We start from the raw sequence: 27768 nt of genomic DNA, 5'->3' as shown, positions 1-27768 counted from the left end.
AACCCCCATTTATAATTTTTCAAAAGTGTGTCTCCCATCGGCAATTCTCGTATTTTGGTGTCTCCCATTCGCAATTTTTCCTTAACTAGAAATATAGAACAGACAATCACAGTGGAAAAACGTATTCACGGCTTCGCCATCAAAACCCATGCTGGGAATGTCTTGCTAGAAAGAACCACCTTTTATAAACTGGCCTAACCTACCATGTAGCTTTTGATGAACAGTTTGGGAAGATGATATTCAACACAAGGGCAATGTGTCAAGCTATTATGGTATACCAGATCAATTGAGCTGATTACCATAGAGATATCACACACATGGCAGGCTACACTAAATTGAAAATTCAATAGAATTTGGGATAAGATTGGGCAAAAAGAAACTTGAGAGATTGCAGAATGCCTGTAAGAAAAAAAAACAATAAATACATTACAAGTTACATGCAAAGAAAGCTCGCAGTTTACATAATTGATTTGAAAACCTTGATCAGCATAATAAACAGATGTTTCTGGTCCGTGTTTGGTCGTGATCTTGACAACCTCTCAAAAAGGCCCTAATGGCGAGATGCTCAGAAGCATATGTGATGAAAGAAGCCCAAAGTAGCCCTCCAGCAACCATCAAACCCAATCTGCGATAATTAAAAAAACTACAGTATGTAAACACCATACACAAACTAAATCAATAAAAGAAATAGACAGTCTTGTGATGGCAGAAAAAGGCCTTATTGTCTCATTCCCATACTCAAATAAGATTAAATTAAAATAATCATATCTGCAGATAAGGATGAATTTGGTGGCATCCAAAGAGGCCCTTAAGCTTTTCTTATATTGGAGGGTGAGCTGCAGTTGAATGTGTGGTAATTAATATCAAAGTCACTAATAACAGCTTATCTTCTTCTTTTTTTTCTTTTTGCATTTTTTGTCTCTGTAATGAATAAGGAAACAGAGGAGTTCATTTCGTATTCGAGTAAATTCAATTGTGGAACTTTGGGCAACCAGTTCCAGAGTTCAAAAGGTTTGAGTGCATTGAGACAAGAGTTGGATATTTACCACTCCTGCCCTCAAAGCAATAGGATTCAGAAAGCAGAAAGCCAAAAGTGTGGTGTCTGGAGCAGGGGTAGGAAGCAGAGATGCACCCTAGGCCGTTTGGATATATGGATTTTAGAATCTTGAATTTCCTCAAAATTCTAGATGGGAGACGACAGAAGGAAACCTTCTATCGTTTTCTGATTTCTCACCCTTCTTTCCGTCAGCAAGAGAGTAGGAGATCATCCCATGTTCCCAGCTTTTGCAAATCTCACGATGGGGGAGAGATTTCTAAAGCCTGGATTTCTTACTTAAAATCCAGGATTCTAAAAAGAAGCGAAACGGATGGTCTCCTTCAACTCTTGTCTCCCATCCATGATTTTGAGGAAATCCAAGATTCTAAAATGCGATTATCCAAACGGCCCCTAAATATATATTTCTACATTTCTACAACTAGTCGATGAGAACATACATGACATTAGGGATTGCAAGAAAAAAAGCATTCATGATAATTGGATTGACAAAAAGCAATTTCAATCAGTAATCTCATTCTGCTAGAGAAAGTTGTCTGATTTTGTTTTTGTTTTGATATGCTGTTGACTGCCTGTGACCGCCTTTGTCTGTTTCTTTGCGCTCCCTTAATAAATATTAAAAAAAAAAAAAAAAAGCAATGAAAACAACAATCTCAATTCTGTGGAGAAAATTACCTTGCAAACAATGCGGTGATCCCCAGAAGAATTGGCAATGAAGGAACAGCGACAGCCAAAACTGCCATCCCTGTCCCATAAAACCACGTTGTACTGTCACAATTAGACAGTGGGCGTTGATGACCTGTATTACAAATAAGAAAAATCAGCTAGGAAAATAACTATCAAACAAGCAAACCAATTCAACAGATATTTAACTCAACAAACCTTTGCCGGAATCGTAATCGGAAGATTCAGAACGAGTGGAAATGGTACGAGTGGAAATGGTTCCTGCTTGAGTTGCTCTCATCTTTCCCCATTCATAGACCAAATGGAGATAGCTTCCGAATATTATGAAAAACACCGTATATGTCCACTCATACAGAAGCAGCAAACCTGTCCATGGAGTCACTTGCCGAGGCACAACAGCAAATGCAAGTGCAGCGGATACTGTAGCAGTAATAAAGCAGACGAGAACAGAGATGCCACCCAAGTAAGCAGGTAGCTTGGAATGTGTGCCATTTGAGAACTGTTAAGACAACAAACACGGAGTTTCACAGCACAGAAATGGATGAAAATCATAAGATGAGAAAAGTAATGAAGTCCAAATCACAGAAACCGTTATCAAAAGATTTTCTGCAAAATAACCATAAGAGAAGGGGCTGGTAAATCCTTCGGAAGGAGAGCTAATATGCAATCACTAACAGATACGAATCCCCGTGTTTAAAAACACGGACGCGACGCAGAACATGGCCACGAAAAATCATTGTCGATTCGGCGCAGACGCAGCCAAGAACGCGGTTGACGCGGCTGAATACTCGGTTGACGCGGTCATAACTCAGGAGAATAAAAGGAGTTCTTATTAACTATGTAGGGCAAAACGCAGAACGTGGTGCAACGTGGAACGCGGCCAAGGTAAAAGGGAGTCGAGGCGGGACACGAGGGAGTTTTAAAACTATGAGGAATCCAATGCAACAAAATTACGTTCAGTTCTACCTATGAGGATCAAAATGTGTTAAAAGCATTTTCTTACACATAAAAAACTCGTTTCCTGCAAAACATGCCAAGTAAAAGCTGGCCAAACAAATCACCAACTGGATTGCCACCTTAAATGACATGAATCTTGGAGTACCATCTTGAATGATGGGAGGACCCGAGGACCCAGAACAACCACAAACTCCTGAACTGCATATTTCTAATGGTGACAAGTCTTAAGGTCCAATTCAAGTAGCAGCTCCAACAGTTACTGGTAAGACCACTAAGGTATAACTTCACTCTCTTAGCAGCTGATTCCTTAGGTTATTAAACAAACATAGAGATCCTACTAGAAGTGCCCAAATAGTGTTTTTGGCAACAAATGATTCTAAAAGAAGAGCCACACCAATTTTCAAAAGAAAATTTGACGTACAGGAGACATATAATCCACATAATATCACAGGGGTCGAGGGTTTCCCGAAAATGACACAGGGGGGGTCAAAACACAGTTTACGAGGTCAGCCATGACCAAAATGCCCTTCTGCCATAAAAAAGACAGCTTACAACTGATTTGACTTTTTAAACTCTACTTTTCCCTCTTCCCTATTCCTTGTTTTCTTTTCATTTTCACCTTTTTTGAAAACCCTCTTCTTCCTCCTCTGTAAACGCCTCTGGCAAGCGTCATTTTTGCCAGCGATCTCGACGGTGAGCGCGAAGGTGAAGCACAGAAACGGTTAGGGTTCCAAAAACGTAAGCTATTTCCTCTCTCCCTCTCCGTATCTTTTATTTTGATTTGTTTCCATTGCTTTACTTAGAACTAGGGTTTTAGGGTTTTTTAGCCTTCATTTTTTGTTGTTGTTTGTGAGGAAGAAGAATAGAGTGTAAATCCCATTGAAAGACTGGATATTTTGATACCCTAAAGACCGGGTTTTCTTAACCTACGTTAACCCTATTTGATGTATCTGATACCCTAAAATTATTAATTGAATGTTTTATTGCCCAACAAAATGGGTTTCATGTTGATTCATTTAAAAAAGAAAAAAATGGGTTTTGAGGGTATCAGATAAGATGGATTGTGTAGTTGATGATGGGTTTCATGTTGATTCATTTAAATAAAATGGGTTTTTAGGGCCCATAATCCCTTCTCTAATACCATGCACAGCTCCCCTCTATTGCCCTTGAGAAGCCCCCCCTTAGGTACTAGTAACCCCATTTATGTAGCTGAAAACCCCTGAGTTTGAACTTGAGGACCATCGTCTGGATTTGATGGGCCCTCCATGGGGACTTATTCTACCCCATTTGAGGGCCCATAATCCCTTCTCTAATACCATGCACAGTTCCCCTCTATTGCCCTTGAGAAGCCCCCCTTACGTACTATTAATCCCATTTATGTAGCTGAAAACCCCTGAGTTTGAACTTGAGGACCATCTTGTGGATTTGATAGGCCCTCCAAGGGTACTTCTTCTACCCCATTTGAGGGCCCATAATCCTTCTCTAATATCATGCACAGCTCCCCTCTATTGCCCTTGAGAAGCCCCCCTTAGGTACTAATTACCCCATTTATGTAGCTGAAAACCCCTGAGTTTGAACTTGAGGACCATCTTGTGGATTTGATGGGCCCTCCAAGGGTACTTCTTCTACCCCATTTGAGGGCCCATAATCCCTTCTCTAATACCATGCACAGCTCCCCTCTATTGCCCTTGAGAAGCCCTCCTTAGGTACTAATTACCCCATTTATGTAGCTGAAAAACCCCTGAGTTTGAACTTGAGGACCATCTTGTGGATTTGATGGGCCCTCCATGGTGACTTCTTCTACCCCATTTGAGGGAGGGCCCATAATTCCTTCTCTAATACCATGCACAGCTCCCCTCTATTGCCCTTGAGAAGCCCCCCTTACGTACTATTAATCCCATTTATGTAGCTGAAAACCCCTGAGTTTGAACTTGAGGACCATCTTATGGATTTGATGGGCCCTCCAAAGGTACTACTTCTACCCCATTTGAGGGCCCGTAATCCCTTCTCTAATATCATGCACAGCTCCCCTCTATTGCCCTTGAGAAGCCCCCCTTAGGTACTAGTAACCTCATTTATGAAGCTGAAAACCCCTGAGTTTGAGCTTGAGGACCATCTTGTGGATTTGATGGGCCCTCCATGGGGACTTATTCTACCCCATTTGAGAGCCCATAATCCATTCTTTAATACCATGCACAGCTCCCCTCTATTGTCCTTGAGAAACCCCCCTTACGTACTATTAATCCTATTTATGTAGCTAAAAACCCTTGAGTTTGAACATGATGACCATCTTGTGGAAATTTAAAAAATTTACCTGAGAGATTAATCAAAATCCAGTTCCAATTTCTCCTTTGGAAATTAACTTGAAATTCTTACCTGCTGATCTTGAAGCTGCTATTATTCAGGAGCACCGATCGGAACTCGATGTTTTTCATTGTATCTTTCAGATGGAGAAGAAATTGATCTCTTCATGCAATCAAGTCCTTCTACTCGGCTCTTTCTTCCCTCTCTTGCTCTCTCGTTCTCTATTCTCTGAAACTTACCTCCTCAAGTTTGCTGGACAGCTCTTATAAATAATTGCTCTTTTTTTTTGGCTTGCTGGACAACCCCAGGACGACTAATTCAAACCTCTGCTAGGTTAAATGCAAAAACCATAAATCACCAGAGATGATATTGGCGACCAGATTTCATGCATTTAGGGTTACAATAAAAGAAAATGGGATTTGAGGGTGATAATGGCTGAGATTGTTGGGGGTAAAGAAGAAGATGAAAGCTTTGAAATGGGTTTAGGTTTCCATGAAGGTGAAGAAAAGAGTTTGATGTGATGCTTTGGGGAAAAGGGTTCCAGCGAGATTCTCGCCAGAATCGATGGAGATTGGGGATAGTAATTGGGTTTTATAATGTGGAAATCAAGGTGATGGGTTTGATGGAAATGATGGTAATGGTGGTCAATGGTATGGCTGAGGAGTTAGGTACAGGGTTTTGATGGATTTTGAAAAGGGGTTTGGCTGAGAATGGTGAAGGAGGAAGTGGTTATAAAGGAGAATAATGTGGCGCCTGCAATTGATGCAATGAAGATTGCTATCCGTATTTCTAACTTAGGCAAAGTGCACCAATTATCCAAACTATCACTAGGGGAGCTCTACATGGTATTACAGAAGGTATTATGGGCCCTTAAATGGGGTAGAAGAAGTCCCCGCCAATCAACTGCCCATCATGGTCCTCAAGTTCACGCAAAGGGGTTTTAAGCTATCTAGGTGGGGTTACTAGTACCTAAAGAGGGTTTTGTAGGGCAATAGAGGGGAGCTCTACACGGTATTAAAGAAGGGATTATAAGGCCTTAAATGGTGTAGAAGAAGTCCCCATAGAGGGCCAATCAACTACAGACCATGGTCATGAAGTTCACACTCAGGGGTTTTCAGCTACCTCTATGAGGTTACCAGTACCTAAAGGGGGTTTCTCAAGGGCATTACATGGGAGCTCCACATGGTATTGAAGAAGGGATTATGGGCCCTTTGAATGTGGTAGAGGAAGTCCCACGAGAGGGTCCACCAAATCCACAAGGTGGGCATCAAGTTCAAAATGAGGAGTTTACAGCTACTTATATGGGGTTAATAATAAGTAAAGGGGGATTCTGTAGGGCATTAAAGGGGAGCTCTACATGTTATTAAATAAGGTATTATTGGCCCTTAAATGGTGTAGAAGAAGTCCCCCTAGAGGGCCCATCAACTACAAACCATGGTCATGAAGTTCAAAATGAGGGGTTTTCAGCAACCTATATGGGGTTAATAGTAGGTAAAGGGGGATTCTGTAGGGCATTACATGGGTCTCTACATGGTATTAAAGAAGGTATTTTGGGACCTTAAATGGGGTAGAAGAAATCCCCATAGAGGGTCCATCAACTACAAACCATGGTCATGAAGTTCACACTCGGGGGTTTCCAGCTACCTATATTGGGTTACTAGTAGGTAAAGGGGGATTTTGTAGGGCAATACATGGGTCTCCACATGATATTAAAGAAGGTATTATGGGCCCTTAAATGAGGTAGAAGAAGTCCCCATAGAGGGCCCATCAACTGCCCACCATGGTCCTCAAGTTCACACAAAGGGGTTTTCAGCTACCAAGGTGGGGTTACTAGCATGGTTTTAAATTTCAACCGAAATCCAAAATTTTGGACCGAAACCGGTATTTGGCGAAATTAGAAATTTCGCCATTTACCAAATTTCAGTCCGAAATTTGGAGAAAATGCCTTTTTTATTTTTTTTAAACAAGTGTCACAAAATTTCGGAATTTCGGTCCGAAATTTCTGTCCAGAATTTTGAATGAGACCGAAATTTTGGAATTTCGGTTTTTCGGAAGTCCGAAACCGGAACCGAAATCGAAATTTTAAACCATGGTTACTAGTACCTAACGAGAGTTTTGAAGGGCAATATAAGGGAGCTCTACATGATATTCAAGAAGGTATTATGGGCCCTTAAATGGGGTAGAAGAAGTCCCCATAGAGGGCCCACCAACTTCAAACCATGGTCATTAAGTTCACGCTCAGGGGTTTCCAGCTACTTATATGGGGTTAATAGTAGGTAAAGGGGGATTCTGTAGGGCATTAGACGGGAGCTCTACATGGTATTCAAGAAGGTATTTTGGGACCTTAAATGGGGTAGAAAAAGTCCCCATACAGGGCCCATCAACTACAGACCATAGTCATAAAGTTCACACTCGGGGTTTTCAGCTACCTATATTGGGTAACTAGTACCTAATGGGGGTTGAAGAAGTCCCTTGAAGTAGGGATTATCAGCCCACAATCAGGGTGAATTTTCTTCCACCCACAAAACATTACACAATCTCAAGAAGAAATACATCAAACCCTATCTACTTTTCACATGAAACCAATGAAAATGTAGCAACCCACATGTAACCCATGAAAAAGAAATATTACAGAGGAAACCCATGAAAATTTAATATTTTGAAGGATGAATCAACATGAAACCCATCATCAACTACACAATCAATCCTATCTCATAACCTAAAACCCCATTTTCTTTAAATGAATCAACATGAAACCCAATATCAACTACACAATCAATCCTATTTGATAACCTAAAAACCCATTTTGTTTAAATGAATATCAACATGAAACCCATTATCAACTACACAATCAATCCTACCTCATAACCTAAAACCCCATTTTGTTTAAATGAATCAACATGAAACCCAACATCAACTACACAATCAATCCTATCTGATACCCTAAAAACCCATTTTATTTAAATGAATCAACATGAAACCCATCATCAACTGTGTAATCCCATCTTATCTGATACCCTCAAAACCCATTTTTTCTTGTTTAAATGAATCAACATGAAACCCATTTTGTTGGGCAATAAAACATTCAATTAAGAATTTTAGGATATCAGATACACCAAATGGATTTAACATAGGTTAAAAAATCCAGTCTTTAGGGTATCAAAATATCTAGTCTTTTAATGGGATTTACACTCTTCTTCCTCACAAACAACAACGAAAAATGTAGGCTAAAAAATCCTAAAACCCTAGTTCTAAGTAAAAGCAATGAAAACAAATCAAAATAAAAGATACGGAGAGGGAGAGAGAGGAAATAACTTTCGTTTTTTAAACCCTAACCGTTTCTGTGCTTCACCTTTGTAAGCTGTCCTTTTTATGGCAGAAGGGCATTTTGGTCATGGCTGACCTCGTAAACTGCGTTTTGACCCCCCTGTGTCATTTTCGGGAAACCCTTGACCCTGTGATATTATGTGGATTATATGTCCCAGAACGTCAAATTTTCTTTTCAAAAAAAAATTCTAGACTTCATTCAGACTTGAACGAGGATTCATGGATCTTCATATACATCTTAAGTCCAACCACTAAATGACATGTATTTTAGGAAATATATGCCATTAGTCCGATCCTTTGTAGCAACTACCCATAATAACGAACTTGCAAAATGGATCCGTTTATCATAAAGAAATATGTTGTTCCTAACCCTTCTCCACCTGCTTTATATATTTATCTTGTCTGTGATTCAACAATCCCAAAGTTTCTTGTGATCCAATCATATTTCAAAAATATATGACCTTTAAAAAATATTAAAAATATAACCAACTTATCAGCAATCATTGCTGTTGCTGTACTGAAAAAATCAGTCTAATTTTTTCAAAAAATGCTGCAGAATCCAGTGTTATGCTTCATAGTAACAGCAAGGATTGATGGACATGCCATTCATTTTATGAAATCTCTGATTTTGCTAATGGGGAGATCACAGCAAAATCCAAATAAATGAGAACACTCCTACGAAAGGAAAATGATGTGTTGATAGAACTGAAAAAATGACCTGTTGACTCGAATTAATGATAGATGAAGAAGAAACACCAACAGCAGAATAAGTAGCAAGTCCACCACCGGATTTGTATTTGTAGTAAAGATGTCTAGCATTATTGAATAAAGAATTCCTCCAAAATGCACCAAACAAATCCTTGTGCTGCAACAATAACACAAGTAAAACTGCATGGTCACTTTTTTTCTTTTGAAGTATTTCGAAAAAAAACATCTGTAGTGTATTTGAAACAATAAGCTGGTCCGGATAGGGCTAACCTGAAGAAATGATCGATAACAACAAAAAAGCAATGCACATAAAGGAAGGAGAAAGAGAAATCTGATTAGAAGCTGCTCATCAGGGTTCCTGCCTCCTCCGGTTCCTGGAAGAGATTCATCGAGCCGTTCCCGAACTTTCTGCAGCAACAGAAAACTTAAAAACTCATTGCTGCAGGTGCACTGGACCTATGTCACAAATATTGTGCTCGGTAATTTCTTGGCGAGGGAAAATCTCAGGATTTAATTTTTTTTTATTTTTTCGGGTTTATATAGGGAAAAACGATAAAAAAATATTTTTAAAAAATAAACATACAAAAAAATTTAAAAATTTTAAAATATATAAGCTTTTAGAAAAAAATATAAAATAAAAATATCAGGATAATATCGCTATATTTTATGATAAAAATGAAAATATCTTCATATTTTTAAATTCTTGGGATTATTTCGGGATTTCGTCATTTTACAAAAATGTCGCAACAAAACGCAAAATATCAGAGATATTTGTGACATAGCACTGGACATCACAGTCCTCTGCTTGAAATACTCAACTTCAAGAGTGTACTCCACATGCGTGTGCAAATGTAATACATGCATGCAATCTTGACGCATGCATGCACGTGCACACACCCACATTGCCAAAGCCATAAATGGGGAAGAAGTTCACATGGCATTGCCAATACAAAAAATGAGTTCAAAGCAAGCACCTGCCAAACATCAACAGGTTTTAGGAGCCAGGCAGTCCACCAGTCCCAAGGTTTAAGGGGGCCAAGGGTGTAATGAATAACCCGAAGTTCTTTCTCATCTACCATCCACTGCATATACATTAGTATGAAGAGAAGATCAGTAATTCAAATCAAATGCCAAGTTGGAGAATAATCATTTCCCATTGAAGGGAATTATTTAGGTCAATATGAATCTCTTAAATGCAAGATTGATATAACAATGATGGTTCCTGTCAAACGGATTATTAACATTGAACTATATTCCCAACTGACCCAACAACCGTTCACAGGACTCAGCAGTCACCACTCGACCAGCACCAAATTTCCACGACAATGATTTTTCATAAGCTTCGTACCAAATACAAGTCCTAAGAGCGAACTTGCTTAAATACCAATTATGGTGCAACAGAAATAAAATAATAATCAGAAGTTTCAAACTATGATTCAACAAGACAAAACCAAATGCATACCGCAATAAATGGTGTTGCTTCAAAGAGAAAACAATTTTTAAAAAAAAGAGCCCCCAAAAAGAGTCCTACATCATAAAAATGGACTTTTTTTCACTTCCAAAACACTTTCCTCCCTCCACAACATTCTAGACCTTCCTACACACTTGCTAACTTAAAAACAAGTCTAAAACAGCCGTGAATCTCCAAGAACAAAAATAGAAACTTTCCAATGAAAAGAAAAGCAAATCTCCTCTAACAATGTTACCTTCTATCATAAATTATTTCTAATATAAATCAATCCTAATTCAACCTTCATACTTAAATTTAAACCTCCTCAATTCAAAGTAGAAACTTTAGTAGCTTCAAACATACACATCCTTTTCCCAAACATGGACATTTTGAAACCTAATAAAAATATTCCGAAAAGTCAAGTAAAAATCACCAAGTTTAGTTACTTTTGTAAAACCTTCAGTCTTTAGAAACCATCATTCCTTTTCCAATTTCTGGTTTGAAGGACTTATGATTTGTATTTCATCAATTCCGTCCAAGTTAAAGAAGATTTGACATGGCGAATTGATATGATTTTTTTTTAAATATTAACGAATTGAAATGATTTACACCAAAAGATTTGTGACAAACGCCTTAGTAAGAGTGAACCAGCCTCCAAACGAAAGAGAGATTCTTTTCCATACATATTACTTTCTTCCAATTCTCTTAGGGTCTGTTCGGTTGCACAAAAGCCGATATGGCTTAGGGGTTTTGCTTGGCATTTGGGCATCACATCAGCAAAACCCTTGTTTGGTTACCAATATAGCATTGAAATCCTTGGAGACCTGGTTGATCATTGTTTGTCTGCTGATGTGTCACCCTTGTCTCCTCCCAAAGAAATCCAAGCTAAAACCACAAATCAGGCTATTTTTTACTTGGATTTCTTGGGAAAGATGCCCTCCCTCTCTCTCTCTCTCTCTCTCTCTCTCTCTCTCTCTCTCTCTCTCTCTCTCTCTCTCTCTCTCCGAGCTAGACTACCAAACAATATTTACCACTATTCTATGAGGTAAGTTCCGGGTAAATCCAACGCTTGTCTCCTCCCTGTTGACTACTTACACCACTACTCTACGATGGCTCTGTTTGGTTGCACAAAATCCGGGATGGCTTACGGGTTTTGCTTGTCTTTTGGGTGCCACATCAGAACCACCCCCCCTCTCCTCTCTCTCTCTCCCCCCTGTTTGGTAGCCAATATATTATTGAAATCCCAGGAGACTATCAGGGATGTCCTCTAGTTGTCTCCTGCTTGTCTGTTGATGTGTCAGCCTTGTCTCCTCCCAACAAAATCCAAGCCAAAAACAACAAAAAGGAGGTTTTTTGCTTGAATTTCTTGGGAATAATGCTCTCTCTCTCTCTCTCTCTCTCTCTCTCTCTCTCTCTCTCTCTCTCTCTCTCTCTCTCTCTCTCTACGTTGGTAATGACTCCTCCTACCACTACTCTATGAGCTAAATGCCTGCAACCAAACAAAACTTAGTGATTGGAATGCAAATCCCCAAAGCAAGACGCAAGCGGCAAGTCAAGGTACGAAAAAGGTAACGAGTCCACTGTACATATCACCAAGTTGATAAAGAGAACAAAATGTTTCCCTTTGCATTCACCCCTGCATTAGTTCACTTTCGTAAGTCCACCTTAAGACCTGCCACCATTTCAAGCCATCTAAGAAATGCCGTCTTAAGTTCAAACTTGCTCTCCAGAGAATCCACAAAATATTAGTGTCATCTTCATTGTAAATGAGAAATTAGTGAGATGGTTCACCTACTGAAAAGTGCCCTATTTGACCCCCTTTGTGACACCCTACTCAGAGATCACTCAAATTTTTTCCCACTGTATTGAAAAGGAAGGAGGATAAGGGATCGCCTTGACGATGACCTTCAGAACTCTAAAAATAACCCACCGGGCTCCCATTGAGAATGACAAAAAAGAAGCCAAAAACAAACAAGCATACATGTATTTCCTCCACTTCTCACCAAGACCCATTTCTCCCAACAAGCACTCAAATGCCAGAAAGTGGTGATGTCCCTCAATCTACCTATTATTTTAGGAGTTTCAGCTATTATGACTTGAAGAACCAATGGGCCCCATAAAATTCTATATGTGTTACACACCGAATTCACTTTAGCTTTTTACTTGGAACAGAGTCATGGCAGGAGAGGTCACTATTAGCAGGGGTACCTGATCACGATAAAAATAATAATGGCCCATAGTTCAACTCAGTTGGTAGCTACTGCCGAATGAAAAAGAATATCATGACATGGGTTCAAATAAAAATTCAATAAACACTCTTTAACTTTAGCAACACAGTCCAATATTCAAAAATTGTTCAGGTAATTAAGATGTGCAAAGTTAATTGAATGTTTTCTCCAAAATCATACAACTTCTCTGTTACAATAATCAGTACTCTACGAGAAACTGACCATAATGATATTAATTATCGATGATTATTAAATCTAGCACAATATTATTATTAATCAAATGGAAAATATCTCATTTACTAAAAACACATAAACTACCTTATTGGCGAGCATGTACAGACCAACATCCGCGTTAAACAGAGTAGAAAGTCGCTGTAGTTCAGGTACTGGTCTAGACTTTATAACATCCAATGATAAATTTGGCTCAAAAACACGTGCATCAGCAAATCCAGGATAATATGAATTCAGAAAACCCTGATCGCCTGATAGAACCAACAAACTGTAGGTTAGACTGGGAAATTTTGATCCAAAAAGAACATCACAGAACAAATCAGAGGAATAAGATAAAAAAATGAATTGATAGTAAAATTGGTTGAGTGCGGTCTAGCTGTAGGCTTTCGTTGCCATGAGAAAGATACAGTTAATGACACTGATACCTGAGAAGCCACTGGTCAAGTGACTTAATACCATTTTCAACCAAAATTGCATCTATGTATTAAGGAGTGTGTATCTACATGTGAGTGGGGTAGGGTGGGTGGGGTTGGGGGAGTGTGTGGGGTGCGTGTCCAGTTGTAACAAGGCTAGTCTATGTTGTAACAGGAGTGGTTAGGTCTTTTGTACATGGTAAAATAAAAAGGGGACTAGCCAATTATTTGTTTCAAGAATAAATAAAAGGTCATGTAAACGAAAAGAGATTGCCACAAATGAATCGCCAAGTTACAAGAACTGAGAAAACAACACAGTTCATAAATAAAAGAAGCATGAGGGAAGAGAAAAACCTCCAGTGTAAGAATACAAGGTGTTAACTTTGCTCATCATATCTTTGAAAACTGTTTCCGATGGCTCCACTACCATGACTCCAGAGTTCATCCGTTCAGAATGCTTCAAGTTTGCACAAAACTTCCCACATTTAAAGAGATCCTCAATACTTTTGATCACAATAGTATCTGCATCAAGATATACAACTGCACAAAACAATTTCTTAACGATAAATCAAATCCATCCAAACATCCAATAGTATATTTTAAGAAATTGTTGTGGACACATGCTGACAAAACCGACATGACTGCGGGCATAATTAATTTATAATTTCCTTGTATTAGAACTTTTTATATCTCAATCATATAAATTTATATCGCGATACATTTCATATATCACTTTTTTAATGGTAAAAAAAATTATTAGAAAAGAGGAGGGGAACAAAAAAAAAAGGACAAACACCGTGACCAAGTTAGTCAGAACAGCAAGAGGAGCAAAAAAAAGAAAAAAGAAATAACGGAGGCCCTCAAGGGGCAGAAAATCGAAAATCTCTGAAGTCACTCTACCCTTGCCCGAGCAAGCCCATCCCCACATCACTATTCGCCGATCTCTTCACATGCTAAAGTCAGACATCGAAATATGTGGCCCGCTCCTGAATCTGACCTTTTCACATGCTAAAATCGGACATCGAAATCTGTCGCCCGCTCGTAGGTGGGGATGACTACCATTCATTCACCTGAATACATTAAGAGAGTCTCTCTCAACAATAAGCCTGCTTAAGTCTCTCGCCTCTGTAATACTAATACCTTGCAGGACTACTCTCAATTCTGCTTCATTGGAAACCATGATTCCAATGGGTCCAGCAAAAGCCCACCTGAACAGCCCATTATCATCCTTGAGAATAACCTCTGACACCGGCTAGCCCCATATTACCCAAGCTTGAGCCATCAAAGTTTACCTTCATGAACCCTTATTCAAGAGGGGACCAATGAGGAGAAAGGGCCCCCTTATCCCCACTAGCACAAATCTCTCTAACATTTCTCGTATCAATTTAATTCATATTTTATGATGGATAAATGCTGATTACTTTAACAAATTGCAGTTTCAAATAGTGGTTTTGCATATGGAAACCAAAATTACAAACTTTGAATTTGGGAAAAAATAGGTGAGGCACATATTCAAAATTCAGGCGAATTTCAGAAAGAGAAAAAATAAGCATTGGACATTGGATGTGCACCTGGAACAGAGAGAGAGAGAGAGAGAGAGAGAGAGAGAGAGAGAGAGAGAGAGAGAGTTATTTTGGGATGACTCGTACATTTTTTTTAAAGAAGAATAATTTCTAAAATTTGGCAGAAGCTCACAAGCATGGTTTTAAATTGCCCCGAAATGACCGAAATACCTCCATTTCCATCCAACCAAAATGAAATCTACATAATTTCCTTTTACGCCATTATTTCCCTGAAATTTTGACCGAAATTCCTGAAATTCGACCGAAATGATAGGAACGGCAAGAAATGGAAAGACGTTATTATTTGAATTTCATTCCATTTCATTAATATAGAGAATGATATTTGGTAGGCAACATCATTGAATTGCACAGTAAAATAACCGCATCTTATGCATAGGATGTCAGATCGGCATGGGACCAATAATACTTCTTAACTCTATGTGGTATTGACATATTGTCGGGGTCCTTAGAGGGGAGACGGGTCATTTTAATCTCTTATACTTCATTACAGTGTACTTCTTTATTGACTTTATTGTTCAGATATGTGCAGCAATGCATGTCACTATGTGTTCAATGTGATTATACCATTATGGATGGCTTTCTTGCTTATGTGATGGTTTCTAAGTATTTATTTGTGCTTATTCTAGCATTTTCCAAAGTTTCATCTTAAAATTTCATCATTTGCATATGTTTTTACAAGATTATAATATTTCATCATTTGCATATGTTTCCATATGTTTCCATGATTTTACAAGATTTCCACCGAAACCGAAATGTTTCCATTTCCTTGCCGACCGAAATTTAAAACTTTGCTCACAAATAGTTTGCTGCTTTTTTGAAAATGGAAAACTTTTCTTAAAATAAATTTCCAAAAAACAATTGTACAATTTTCTAAAACCCAAATTTTGCAACTGCAGCAGAAACAAGCGCACCACCTAAAAAACATGCATGTTGGTCCGAATGACGTGGTGGTTTCCGCAGCAAAACCATGGATCCAAAAACAAGATTTTCTAAATTTAATTAGCACAAGCACCACTCTTAATAATAACTATATTTTTTAGTATAATCATAAATCTATATAGACATGTTAGAGCATTAGGTCAAAGGTTACTGACTGACATCACACGTCAGACAACATTTGTCAGGATCTGACTTTGACACACATGTCCATGTCTAAGTTAGATGACTACATGGGTGAACAAAGCAATTCAACATAAGAAAGAGAGGGTAACTACTGCCATTCAGATTGAATAAGGAAAAAATTACCTTTCTTATAGTTTGTCAAGTTAAATATTTTCAGTTTGGTATAGACTCCCCAAAACCTCTTTGGTCGTATTTGATTTGGATTAGCCAATAGACTTATGCGCTCGACTATCCAGCCATCAGCCTACAAAATTATACAGAATTGCAGTGATATCAAGACAACGAAAAAATAAAGGAAAAAAACAAAAGGAAAAGAAAAAAGAGGGATCCAGCTCAACATATACACAAACTTCAACAATGTCACTAAGAAAGTAACATTTTTTTTAATGGTAGTGACGATTTTATTAAAATAAAAGAAATAGAGAGAGAGAGAGAGACCTACGACTCAGGTGGACTAGGTACAACAAAAGCTAAGAAAAACTCATGAGCAAGCTTATCAACGTCACTATTTGCAGATCTCCACACTTGCTGAAAGTGTACCCTTTGACCCTCTTTGTGCTCCATAATTTCCTCGATCGTGAGAGCAAAATCTCCAAGGGTACAGGGATTTGTTGTTCAACCATATAATTATATTGAGTGAATCTCCTCAGACGATGATATCGTTGAAGAATCTAAAATCAATTGGTCGAATCCCATGTAGGATCACCTGCACCTCCGCTTCATTAGAGTCCTTCCGGTCTATTAGACCTGAAAAGGCCCACTTGGTAACTCCAACGTCATCCCTAAGAATTCCACTCACTTCCGTTGGACTCGGATTAACTAAACTTGCGCCATCAAAATTGAGTTTAAACTTTCCAGTGACAGGAGGAATCCAACGGGAGAAGGAGAGAAATGACCCTCCTACATGCAGCAAATCTCTTGCCAAAAATGACGTAAAGCATAGGATGAAACATCTCAAAAACACAGACAAACTCTGACCCAAAAACTAGTCAGAACCTTAGAAGCAGGAATCACGATTCAGCACTCCTTACGAAGGAAATCACTTTCATGGCACCCCTGAAGAGACGAAAACGACTCCCATGTCACTTCCAACCTGCTTCTATTACTTCATCGGTCCCACGATCACCAACTTCCTTGCATCAAACTCCTTCAACTCTTCAAAGTACTTCATTGGAGCAAGCACAAAGGCGTCTTCAAAAGGTACGAGGAAAGAGGGCACGAAAAATGAAGATGATTAGAAATTACTACTTTTTAAGTACTCGAATTATAAAAATCATATAAAGAAAATATTATATAAATGCTACCATGGCACTCCCAACCTTAGACTCTTCTAGACCCCACGCTTCCCCGCACCTGCTTCATACTTCTATGATCAGAACTAGAGCCATAAGGAAAATGCGGTGAGGCTTTTTAGACTTGCTATTGAAGATGTGGCTATTTCTTTCTTTCCATATTGACCAAATATTAGCCAAAAAAAAAGGTACCGCAGGATTTGTCCTCTCTAAGGCCAATGAAAAAAATACATTCTTCAAAGAGTTCATCTATATGAGCAGGGAAGACACACAACACTCCAAAGTGTGAAAGAATCGGGTCCATATCTCTCTGGCAAACCTACAGTGAATAAAATGTAATCTACGGTTTCCCTCGCCTCTGTGCGTAAGGCACAGTGATATATAATCAAGACTATGCTGTGATGATGATCTACCATCAAGATGCCGCTTAGGTTCATTGTTTATCCAAAGGCACAAACTTTAGGCGGTACGGGAATCTTCCACACCCCATTAACTAGCGAGGTTGGCATTCACAACAGAAGTTTGTGGTAGAAAAATTAAACAGTGAATACCCCATTCAAATTCCATTTCCAAATCCTTTTGCCCTCCGTTGGGTTCCTGATGAAAGTCCTATCCGAATTTTCCATAAGTTCAGCGACACTAACGTTCTCTCTATCAAAGAAGTTGTTGTGGAAGAGAAAGTTCCATGAAACCCATCTATGTGGACAATAAACTCTAGGATGGTAGCCTCCTTGCTATCAAAGAAGTTGTTGTGGAAGAGAAAGTTCCATGAAACCCATCTATGTGGACAATAAACTCTAGGATGGTAGCTTCCTTGCAATTTACGACTTTGTACAAATCAGGGAAAACCGGAAAATTAACATTAAGGCGATTCTTTGAGTGCCTCCGGAACTGGATTTTATCTTCTTTGTAAGTACTGAACCGAATTCCATTAAGTGCCTTTCTGTGTCAGGAGGGGTCTCTCCCACAACGTGGTTCTACTATGACTGTAAATGTCACATGATATCCATCTACAAAAGTCAAGACCATACTTGTGCTCGATGAAAGAGACCCAGTGATGAGATCTCTCCTCTCCAAATCTACATAACCATTTGCCCAGCCAAGTTTTATTCATGGCCTTAAGATTTGAAAGCCTAGAACCCTGGTGGATTTTCCATTTAAAAGAAAACGAACCCTGTTGAATTTAGGATGGCGCACATCCACCCATCTTACTAAATGATACTTTCTTTCTTTTTTATGTCGGGTCGGCCCAAAGAAAGTTTCTCTAAAGCTATTCAATGTGAGAGATTACTACCATTGGGCACCTGAAGAGCGAAAGATAATAGATGGGAAGGTTAGCTAATAAAACTTTTACCAGTTTAATGAAGCCTCCCAAAGAGATTAGGTTTATCTTCCAAGTGGACAACTATATATCCACTTTTTCGATATATGGGTCAATTCAAGCATTTCTTAGGTCATCCACCGCAAAGTGGGAGCCCGAGATACCTACAAGGGAACCGGTCCACTGAGCACCCAAGCAACCCGGCAACTCTTTTGGTTTCTTTCCACATCAAACGAATGCTCGTCAATTTCAACTTGCTAAAGTTTATCCTTTGCCATGTGACCGCTTCGTAGCACTCCTCAAAATCGCTTTTAACTTCAACACCTCGTCTTCATCGGCTCAGCTAAAGAGCAAAATATTATCAACGTATTGCAGATGGGAAATTTCCATTCCCAGGGATCCCAGAGTAAATCCTTCAATAAGGTCATTCCCACTTCCTTTTTCAATCGTTCTACTTGAGCAATCTGCCACAAAGGTAAATAAGAACGGCAGGGAATTTCCCTGTCTCAGAGCACGAGAAGATTTGAAAAAAGTCTTGGGAGGAAACCATTTAGCAAAATAGAGAACCAAGCTAATAAAAGGCACCCACATTCTGGCCATTAAATAGTCTAAGCACTTCCATTCCACTTAGTCGTATGCTTTTTCCATGTCTATCTTGTACACTATACATTTGATCTAATTCTGTAAGTAGTACTCCACCAACTTATTTGAAATCAAAGCTCCGTCAAGGATTTGACAGACCTAAATGAATGTTGACTTGTTTCTAGAAATAATCTTCTTCAAAATCTTCTTGATCTGATCTTTCGGGTTTTTGTGGCCCTCTTATGGGTGGGGCCTTTTCGCTTTGTCATTGTTGATCTTGGGGATGTCTCGTCCCTTTGTACTCTCTCTGATATAATGCAACTTTCGTTACCTCTTCAAAAAAAAATCTTCTTGATCTGCTCAACCAACACTTTTTGCCAACAAAATATTTGATGCAAGACAATACCTAAACGAGGGAAAATCCTACACTCCTAATGTGATAATGGGTTCTAGGAAAGTTTAGGGTTAACTCAGTAACTCCTAAGAGGCTAAAGACACCTCCGGGTTAACTACGGTTGATTTAAGGCAGAATAAATTGGCGAACATCAGCAATATCGAGGCTTAAATTTGCATTAAATAATGAGAAAGAACACAATTAGCATGAAATAAACCTTAAACAAATTAGTCGACGGTTGAAGGGTCATTCGGGTAACTAGTTAAGGGTAAAATTCGCCCAAAAAGGGGTCCAATGAAAAGATAGTAATAAATTTCAGCAACAACAAAACGGGGTCAAATCGGTCCAATTTAGGCCAAAAGGGTATTTTGGTAATTTGGACAGATTTGTAATTTCGGAATTTAGGGTTGATGGTTCGTAGGGTATGATCTAAAAGGTGAAAAGAAAACCAATTTCAGGCCTAGGGTTCAGTTTTGATGGCCGTTGCACCATCAATTTCCAAGAAAACGTGTTCTAGGGTTGAAAATGGTGTGAATTTTCAATTGGCTGCAAAGGGGTTTAAAGCTATGGATCTTGGATGCTTTGGCTGAGGTTTAGTCCCAAATAAAGTCCGTCAAAGTTTCAAGATGAGATCTTAAACGATGCAGAAGATATTTGGATTTTGGGTTTTTGTATTTTAGGGTTCAAGAACACAAAAAAATTGAAGAACTCAAGACTTACTTGTTTATGGCTGATTTGAGAGGAGAATAGAAGTGAGAAGATGAGAAGGGATTGAGAAGAAAGGCTCCAAGCCACCCAGAGGAGAAACCTAAAATAGTAATCTCGTAATAGACCTATACCACTTCCTAAAAACACTCATAACTTGCTCAAATCACATCCAAATCATGTGATCTTAGGCTCATTAGATAGGTAATTGAAAACCCTTTCTAATAATACCAAAAACACGTCAAACGGATGAGATTTGATGCCTAAAAAGTAGGCTACAAATAAAATGACGAAAATATAAAATAAATAATAAAAAAAGACACCCGTGTCTATAGCCATGCTAGAGTCTCCACTATCAGTCTCGTCCTCTCGTCCACGTTTGAGCTTGTAAACCTTGAATCCACATCCATTGTTGATGTCTCCATCAAAATACCTACAACCCACTAAGCTGGCAGGTCTAAAATCTGAAACTTTTATCAGCCCCTTCTTCTTTTGGGGATTAAAGCGACAAAAGTGGATCACATGTTGTTGTCAAGCTCCACGTCCCTATGGAAAACCTCAAACATCCCAATCAAGTCATCTTCCCCCATCTCCCAAAACTCATGAAAGATAGCGAGAGAAAAATTGTCCTGGAACACGATCTTTCTTAAAGGAGAACAATCATGCCTTAACTTCTTTCTCAGAAAACGGAGATTCCAACCCATTCTTTTCCCTAGGTCAAGCTAATCAAACTCTATACTTTCCAGGGTGGGGAAATCCGATCCCTGTGAAGTATAATCCATTCCCCGTGAGGAGTATGATGAGCTGTAAAAGTTCACATCTTAGTAATAATAGTAGCCTTGTGGTAGCACCTGGATACCTCTATCACTACAAATGAGATACTATTGCCACATCTCGAACTTGTGATCCCATGAAAAGATGTTGTATTTTTATCCCCAACTTTTAGCATGTTGGATTTGAATGACTGCTTCCAAAAGATTTCGTCTAGCGGGATGATCCGGTTGTACTCTTCCTTAAGGTTTCTCTTCTCAAGCTTCCTGCTTCATACATTGTAACATTTTCTTCATCCTTCTCTAGCTACTTAATACTTTTTAAGAATTTCAGCTTTTCTAACTCCCTTCCAGCATTAGTACTCGTGATGCCAAATTTTCAACTCATCCTTCACGTACCGGAGTTTGTGACCTATTTTGGCATCCATTGAACATGAGACCGGCACTTCCCACCAAGCTAAAACAAGATCCTTCAACTCGGCTCCTCAAGTCAAGTTGGCTCGAACCAAAAAGGAGTGGCACCTCACGATTCCATTCTAGCATAAAAAATAATTGGGCAAGAGTTAGATATTAGCTTAGCTAAAGCGGCTTGGCAAGAGTTAGGATTGAGGGATATTCATTGAGGACAAAGGAAGAATGGGTCTAATATGCTCTTGCTTTGTCTGCTAGACTGCTAGATCAAGTGAATGGGGCACCCGTTAGAGGGAGATCAAGGAGTTTGTTCCTACTACTGAACTCAGAGATAGCAGTCTTGCAAGGAAAATTTCGGTTACATCCATCCATTTTTGCAAAATATCTTATGATAATGAAATCACCATTTATGCGCCATGGATGAGGCCACCTCCCCTAATTTGACCCAGCTCCCCCCAGAATATACTACTTCCTGCCACTACGTTACGCCCGTACATTCCAGAAAACAACCACAAGGAGTATTCGCTAATCTTTCTTAAGAGAACCGTCACCGTGTACCTCGCTACCTTATCTTCCACCAAGGTAAAAACCGAATTGTCCCAGGCCACCAAAATTCCACGTGACAAACCTTCTAGATCTAAAGATGAGAAATCAAAGCTATTTCTACAACTCAAAAAATGAGAGGCATAGTCACCTTTAGAACCTCCTTGATATGAGCAATCTTCTCTGAATATCACATCCCTAGAACATTCCAGCTCAGAATCTTCATGATAAAGGAGCAATTTGCAGGCTCCTTACTGGGATCCTGCTACACCTACTACCCCCACTTCCTCTAGTGCTTTGTCTAGTCACTGACATTCCGTTGTAGACTTATAATTAACGGATGACTGCAATTGAACCCTCTTCTCCCATAAAAACTTTCTAGAGTTACCACTCTCCGATGTTCCAGAGGACCACACATTTGCCTTTTCTCAATTCGGCCTTCAGGAATAAGATTCAAAAGTCATCTTCCAATCCCAGAAAAGAAAGACCCAAAGTTTTGGTGGCCACCAATATGTGCTTATCGAGTAGTTTATTGATGTTCATGTCTCCTCTCCTTACTTCCTCGCCCAAATGATTTGGGGTTTGCCAATCCAGAAGGCACAAATTGATGTCTTCCATTGGAACGATGGCCAGCTGATGTGAAGTTCTGTCTCCACTCTCATCCCTACTATCCCCGCTGCAACTAGTTGTATGCTCTGTCACGTCCATTGCAAATTCTATCTGATCCTCGAGCCCTACCTATCCCACCTCAAGAGTCTCAAGCCTACTACCTTTCTTAATTAGACCAACTGAAGTGAAACCTTCAGAATCAGGAATGTCGAATAGATTGTTCGATACTTTCACCACCATACCTATGCCATTTCCACCTCCTACAAGCAAATAAGCAATCACGTCCAGAAGAAACTCTGTTAGAGGAAAGCCTAGAGGCGAAGTGCACACCTTGGCTCCTTTTGAGGAACGAGCGTGGTCTGGGTTAGAATGGCGGGTCTCGGAGGGATGGCTGAATTCAAGCGATGTCATAAGCTGAGGCTGATGAGGAATGATCTCTAACTCTTTCAAACTGGATCCCCATATATGCATCGTGAAATTGTATAATAGCCTGCTCAAGCCGTTGCTACCAAGGAATAAAAGAGGTTTCGGGGGAAAAAACGCGGGGACAGAAGGCATTGACCTATGAGCGACACTTCTTGGGAGCAGACTCCGCGGCCAGAAGTCTCAAGGAGTAAAGGAGGGCCTAAAGCTGACACTTCTTGGGAGCAGACTCCGCGGCCAGAAGTCTCAAGGAGTAAAGGAGGGCCTAAAGCTATACGGGTACACTCTTGGGCCGAGCATGAGAAAAGAGCCACTAGAGGAACACAAATTGCAGGCTGGGTCCAGTCGCTCCTACTTCTCCTGTCGCTACAGCCCTAGGGGTACTAAAGGTCAGACCCAAAGGCCAGCCCAAGAGACCCCTGCTAGACTCGACCCTCGAAGATTCACCACCAGTTGTCGAAGACTCCTTAAAATGCGATAAAAATCTTCATCTTTCCAACTAATTGACTGCCGCAATTGCTGACTAAACTGTAATTACAGCTGAGTTATATGTTGCTTCAAGTGCTAAGGAATAGGATTATGCCACATCACCAAAACCCTCACCGTAATGCTCTGTCCTCTGTCCACTGCTACGCGTAAGCAGTATTGAATTTGAATTTGGAAAACAATCGTGATGAGCCAATTCTTCCTTTGTATTTTCAGAAATATCCGAACCAACGGTTCCTACACTATCTACCATGTCTTGGAATAAAGATGAGCCCACTAGGAGATGGCGATCCTTCAGAGTGATGTCGGCATTCCGAGAAGAAAATAGTACCAGTTGCGGGGTCCGCTGTGAAGTTTGGATGGCCGCTGCAAACCACAATCTACCGTCGGCTTCACCATGGAGTAGAGGATCATCCTCCGGCCACCGATAGGAATCTCAACATGGATACAAACTATGATGTCTCGAATTCCACAAAGGGTTCTCCCGCTAATTGTATATCCAGTAGGCTGTGGAATCAGCGCTCACTAGAATCGTCATTGTGTCCAATACCCATTTCGACGACTTCATTCCCAATCGTCCATAGTCGTAGCCATTACCGGGGTAGCATGACCAATCAACGTCGACAATCTGCCCGAGGCTTTTTCCAATCTCTCTTAAGTTGTCCACGCAACAAGCATGCAGTGGAACTCCGGTGATTGCCCGCCAATCAGTCTGAAGCATCATCAAGCATCTTTGAGACCATAAACAAGGCCTTAGCAAGGGGCTCCGGATTTGTTTTTCCACACTTGAATCAGCTCCTACAAATTGTATTTTTTCTTCTTTTTTTTGGGATGGGGGGGGGGAGGGATCAACACTTTGGAGGTGTCCATCTGATGAAGATTTATATTCCCATGGATGCCACTTGTTTAAGACAACCAAACCTCGAGTATGAATTGTTTCAGTCCAGCGAGCGGCCCTTTTTCCTCAAATTCCATGATTGAAAGGCGGGCGGAAAAGGCTGAAGACAAAAATTTTGCTCAATTACAAGAGGTCTTTGAGCCATATCCGGTAGATTTTCTCTAAGACTTGCATTCTAACTAAGAAGAATATGATGGACTACCCACAGTTCCCAGGATAGAAACCTAGCTCTGATATAGAGAAAAGGCTTCAAAACCACTCACTTTTTCACACCGCAGTGGATGCCTCCCCCCGAAGGATGGTTAAAGTTTAATTTTGATGGGAGTTCTCGGGGAAATCCCGGCCTTGCTGGAATTGGTGGGGTAATTCGAGATTGTTTGGGGCATCTCATTATGTCTTTCTCGGGTCCGATCGGGATTTGTTATGCGAATGAGGCTGAGGTTTCGGCACTCCTGTTTGGATTACAGTGGTTTATGACCCATAATTCGGACCCTCTAATCGTCGAAGGTGATTGATCCAACACTATTGCGTGGGCATCCAACAAAATTTGCGGACCTTGGCGATTGGCATCAAAGCTAGATCATATCAGAGATTTGGTTGCTACTCTTCGACTGTCCCTCCAACACAGGAGGAGAACAACCAACGATTGGGCCGATTCCCTCGCCAAGGCAGGTGTCGACAGGGAGGATACCATTATCAATGTAGCCAATAGTCGGTCCTCTTAGATGTATCTGTACTTTCCACTGACCCCGATCGGTTGGTTTTCTGTTGTATCTGGGGACGCCTCGTCCCTTCTTTTTTATTAATAAATAAATTGTTACCTTTCTCAAAAAGAATAGGATCGAGTAACCTAGATTTCGGCATTCTCTTGGTGCAGCTTGAGTTCTGTAATTGCTTCTTGGGGAGGTTCTAGACTAGGCTGGACCATATCTTCTCACACATCCAACAAGTTGTGCGGCGTATGAAGGTGATGTATCGCCAGAAATGACATCATCAATCTCCCATCTTCTTTTCCCCGTGTTCCTTCTTAGTTTTCCCGTATCTCTTTGCCTCTTTACTTTCAATCACATCCCAACGCCCCTCTCTCTCTCTCTCTCTCTCTCTCTCTCTCTCTCAAGTCTAAACCTCTTCCGGAAACGTTAACTCTGTTGGTTCTAACTCCTAAATAACCTCCAATATGCCTTCTACCACCACTCTCCATTTCTAAGTATAAAAACCTAAGGTTTCAGGCAACCATCTCTCCTTTGACATAACTACACATTTGACATTTATATAAGAATATGAATGCAATTTTGCGAAGGGTGTTACTGTTAATCACTCAAAAAAGTTGGCACGTAATTTGGACTCTTTTGCACATGAACCCGTAGTGCTGAGAAAGTACTTATTTTTTTAGTGGGTAAACTAGATCTAAACCTTTTTTTATTTTTGATAATTGAAAAAAAATGAAACTGAACTTGGGATTCAAAAATACAGCATATATGTCCCAATTACAACGGCAAACCATTTAACCACATAGAGAGACTTCCTAATCCTAAGTTTGTAGAGAGAAAAAGACTTTAACAACATTTGAATGTTCTAGAGTAATCCTTTTGATTTCAGTTCTACACACTCACTATACCAATATTTATTTCAAATAGGCACTTCCACGACTTGACAGTGAGAACACATGGGTTCGGTTAGCAATGAATTTGTATTGTGTTTAACTGTGAAAAATCATCTAGTTATTCTCAGCATGGTTTTAAATTTTGACCGAAATTTCGGATTTCAGTGGAGACCGACGCCGAAATCACGAAAACCGGAAACGAAAATTTCAGATTTCAGTGGAGACCGACACCGAAATCACGAAAACCCGAAACGGTATTTTATTTCGGTCGAAATTTCGATTTTTCCGAAATTTCACCCAGAGAACTTGTTTTTTTTTAATTAATTAAATTTTCACCGAAATTTCGTGAATAAAATATACTTTTCTTTGTTTCGCCGGATTTCGGCCTAAATTTCGAAATTTGAGGGATCCGAAACTGAAATTTTAAACCATGATTCTCAGTTCAGTCACCTCAAATAAATTAAAGTCTGATAAACCAAATCGTATGGGAAGGTTTAGTAATGAATTTGTATTGTGTTTAACTATGAAAAATCATCTAGTTATTCTCAGTTCAGTCACCTAAGTCTGATAAACCAAATCGTATGGGAAGGAAGAACCTCACTACCAGATACTCTTGCCATGCATAAAATTTAATTTATTTTTTTTTATTTTGTTTAGCTCTGAATATTTATAAATAGAGAAACATACCGCAAGAAGCTTCTTTGCGTAGTTGGAAACCCCGTCCGAGACAAGGACAACCATGTCTTTCTTCGATCCAGTCTCGCGAATTGATTTCCCAAGAACACGAACACCGAGAAGAAATTCATCTCCGTAAAGTAGTGTAACGTAAGCCTCTGACTGAGATCCAGATACCCTAGTGCAAACTACGGCAAACACAACAAAGAAAAGCAACAGAAACCCTAAATTCGAAACGCCTGATCTCATCCTATTTCAAGAACATAAAACAGTATATGAGAGAGAAGAAATAACCTGGACTGAAAATAAAACAAATGAAAGGCGAATTCGATATCTTAATTTCAAAAACTCGGGAAAAAAAAGAGATATTTTTAATGGTAATTCGTAATAACAGAAGTTAACACTCTTTATTTGAAGAAGATGAGAATCTCAACATACCTTGAGAGCTTGCTTTTAAGGATGAAAGAAAATCTCTTCGAGCGTAGACCGTTGAAACCCTAGAAACCCTAAAAACAGTTAATATGAGACCGTTGAAACCCTAGAAATCCTCAAAATTTAAAAAAAAAATGCCATCGACGTTGTGAGAGAGAGAGAGAGAGAGTTTACAGTTAACTCGTGAAACTGAACTGGAATTTCAGAACAAAAAACAGATCGATCCAGAAGAAAAGCTAGTTTGATATCTTAATTTGGAGAAATTGGAAAAGAGAGAGAGAGAGAGAGAGAGAGAGAGAGAGAATTTAATCACTGATAACAGAAGCTAAACTATTTATTTGAAGAAGATGAGAATTTCAACATACCTCGAGAGGATAGACTGTTGAAACCCTAGAAACCTGAAAAGCCCTAAATAGAACTTTCAGAGCTCTTCGTTTAGTCTCCGATAACAACAAATCTCAAATAGATAGATATATGAAGATCAACCGGTCATAGAAAAATCGCCGCCACACTCCCTGTTCATTCGGCCAGCCATGTGTTATCATCCGCACGGTGCGTAATGC

At 39.6% G+C, this 27768-nt stretch overlaps 1 protein-coding gene across 2 annotated transcripts; it reads right to left on the bottom strand.

Annotated features, from left to right (window-relative positions):
• Positions 1-335: 335 nt before the first annotated feature.
• On the bottom strand, positions 336-27768 carry PGSIP6 (plant glycogenin-like starch initiation protein 6). 2 transcript variants are annotated; one of them, XM_077371853.1, is made up of 12 exons: positions 27571-27768; positions 27212-27279; positions 26786-27023; positions 16185-16305; positions 13711-13896; positions 13031-13194; positions 10009-10116; positions 9305-9442; positions 9045-9191; positions 1937-2237; positions 1730-1853; positions 336-625 (listed from the first exon to the last, which is right to left on the bottom strand). In XM_077371853.1, exons 3-12 carry the CDS (start codon positions 27020-27022, stop codon positions 484-486), a joined length of 1668 nt encoding a protein of 555 aa, XP_077227968.1. In that variant the 5' UTR covers position 27023; positions 27212-27279; positions 27571-27768; the 3' UTR covers positions 336-483. The 2 variants fall into 2 exon arrangements, with proteins under 2 accessions (XP_077227968.1, XP_077227966.1); XM_077371851.1 differs by having other exon boundaries at positions 27212-27270.

This window comes from Tasmannia lanceolata, unplaced genomic scaffold (genome assembly GCF_043159265.1).
Source record: "Tasmannia lanceolata isolate RefF3 unplaced genomic scaffold, GAP_Taslan_0.1 ptg000037l, whole genome shotgun sequence".
In the NCBI taxonomy this organism is placed as follows: domain Eukaryota; kingdom Viridiplantae; phylum Streptophyta; class Magnoliopsida; order Canellales; family Winteraceae; genus Tasmannia; species Tasmannia lanceolata.
This window is presented reverse-complemented; position numbering and strand designations above follow the sequence as displayed.

Coding starts and splice junctions, on each gene's coding strand:
- PGSIP6 (XM_077371853.1), bottom strand. CDS start 27,022: ATGAGATCAGGCGTTTCGAATTTAGGGTTTCTGTTGCTTTTCTTTGTT. Junction 10,117..13,030: donor TGTACATGCTCGCCAATAAG/GTAGTTTATGTG, acceptor ATGTATATGCAG/TGGATGGTAGATGAGAAAGA. Junction 2,238..9,044: donor TCATTAATTCGAGTCAACAG/GTCATTTTTTCA, acceptor TTGTCTTAACAG/TTCTCAAATGGCACACATTC.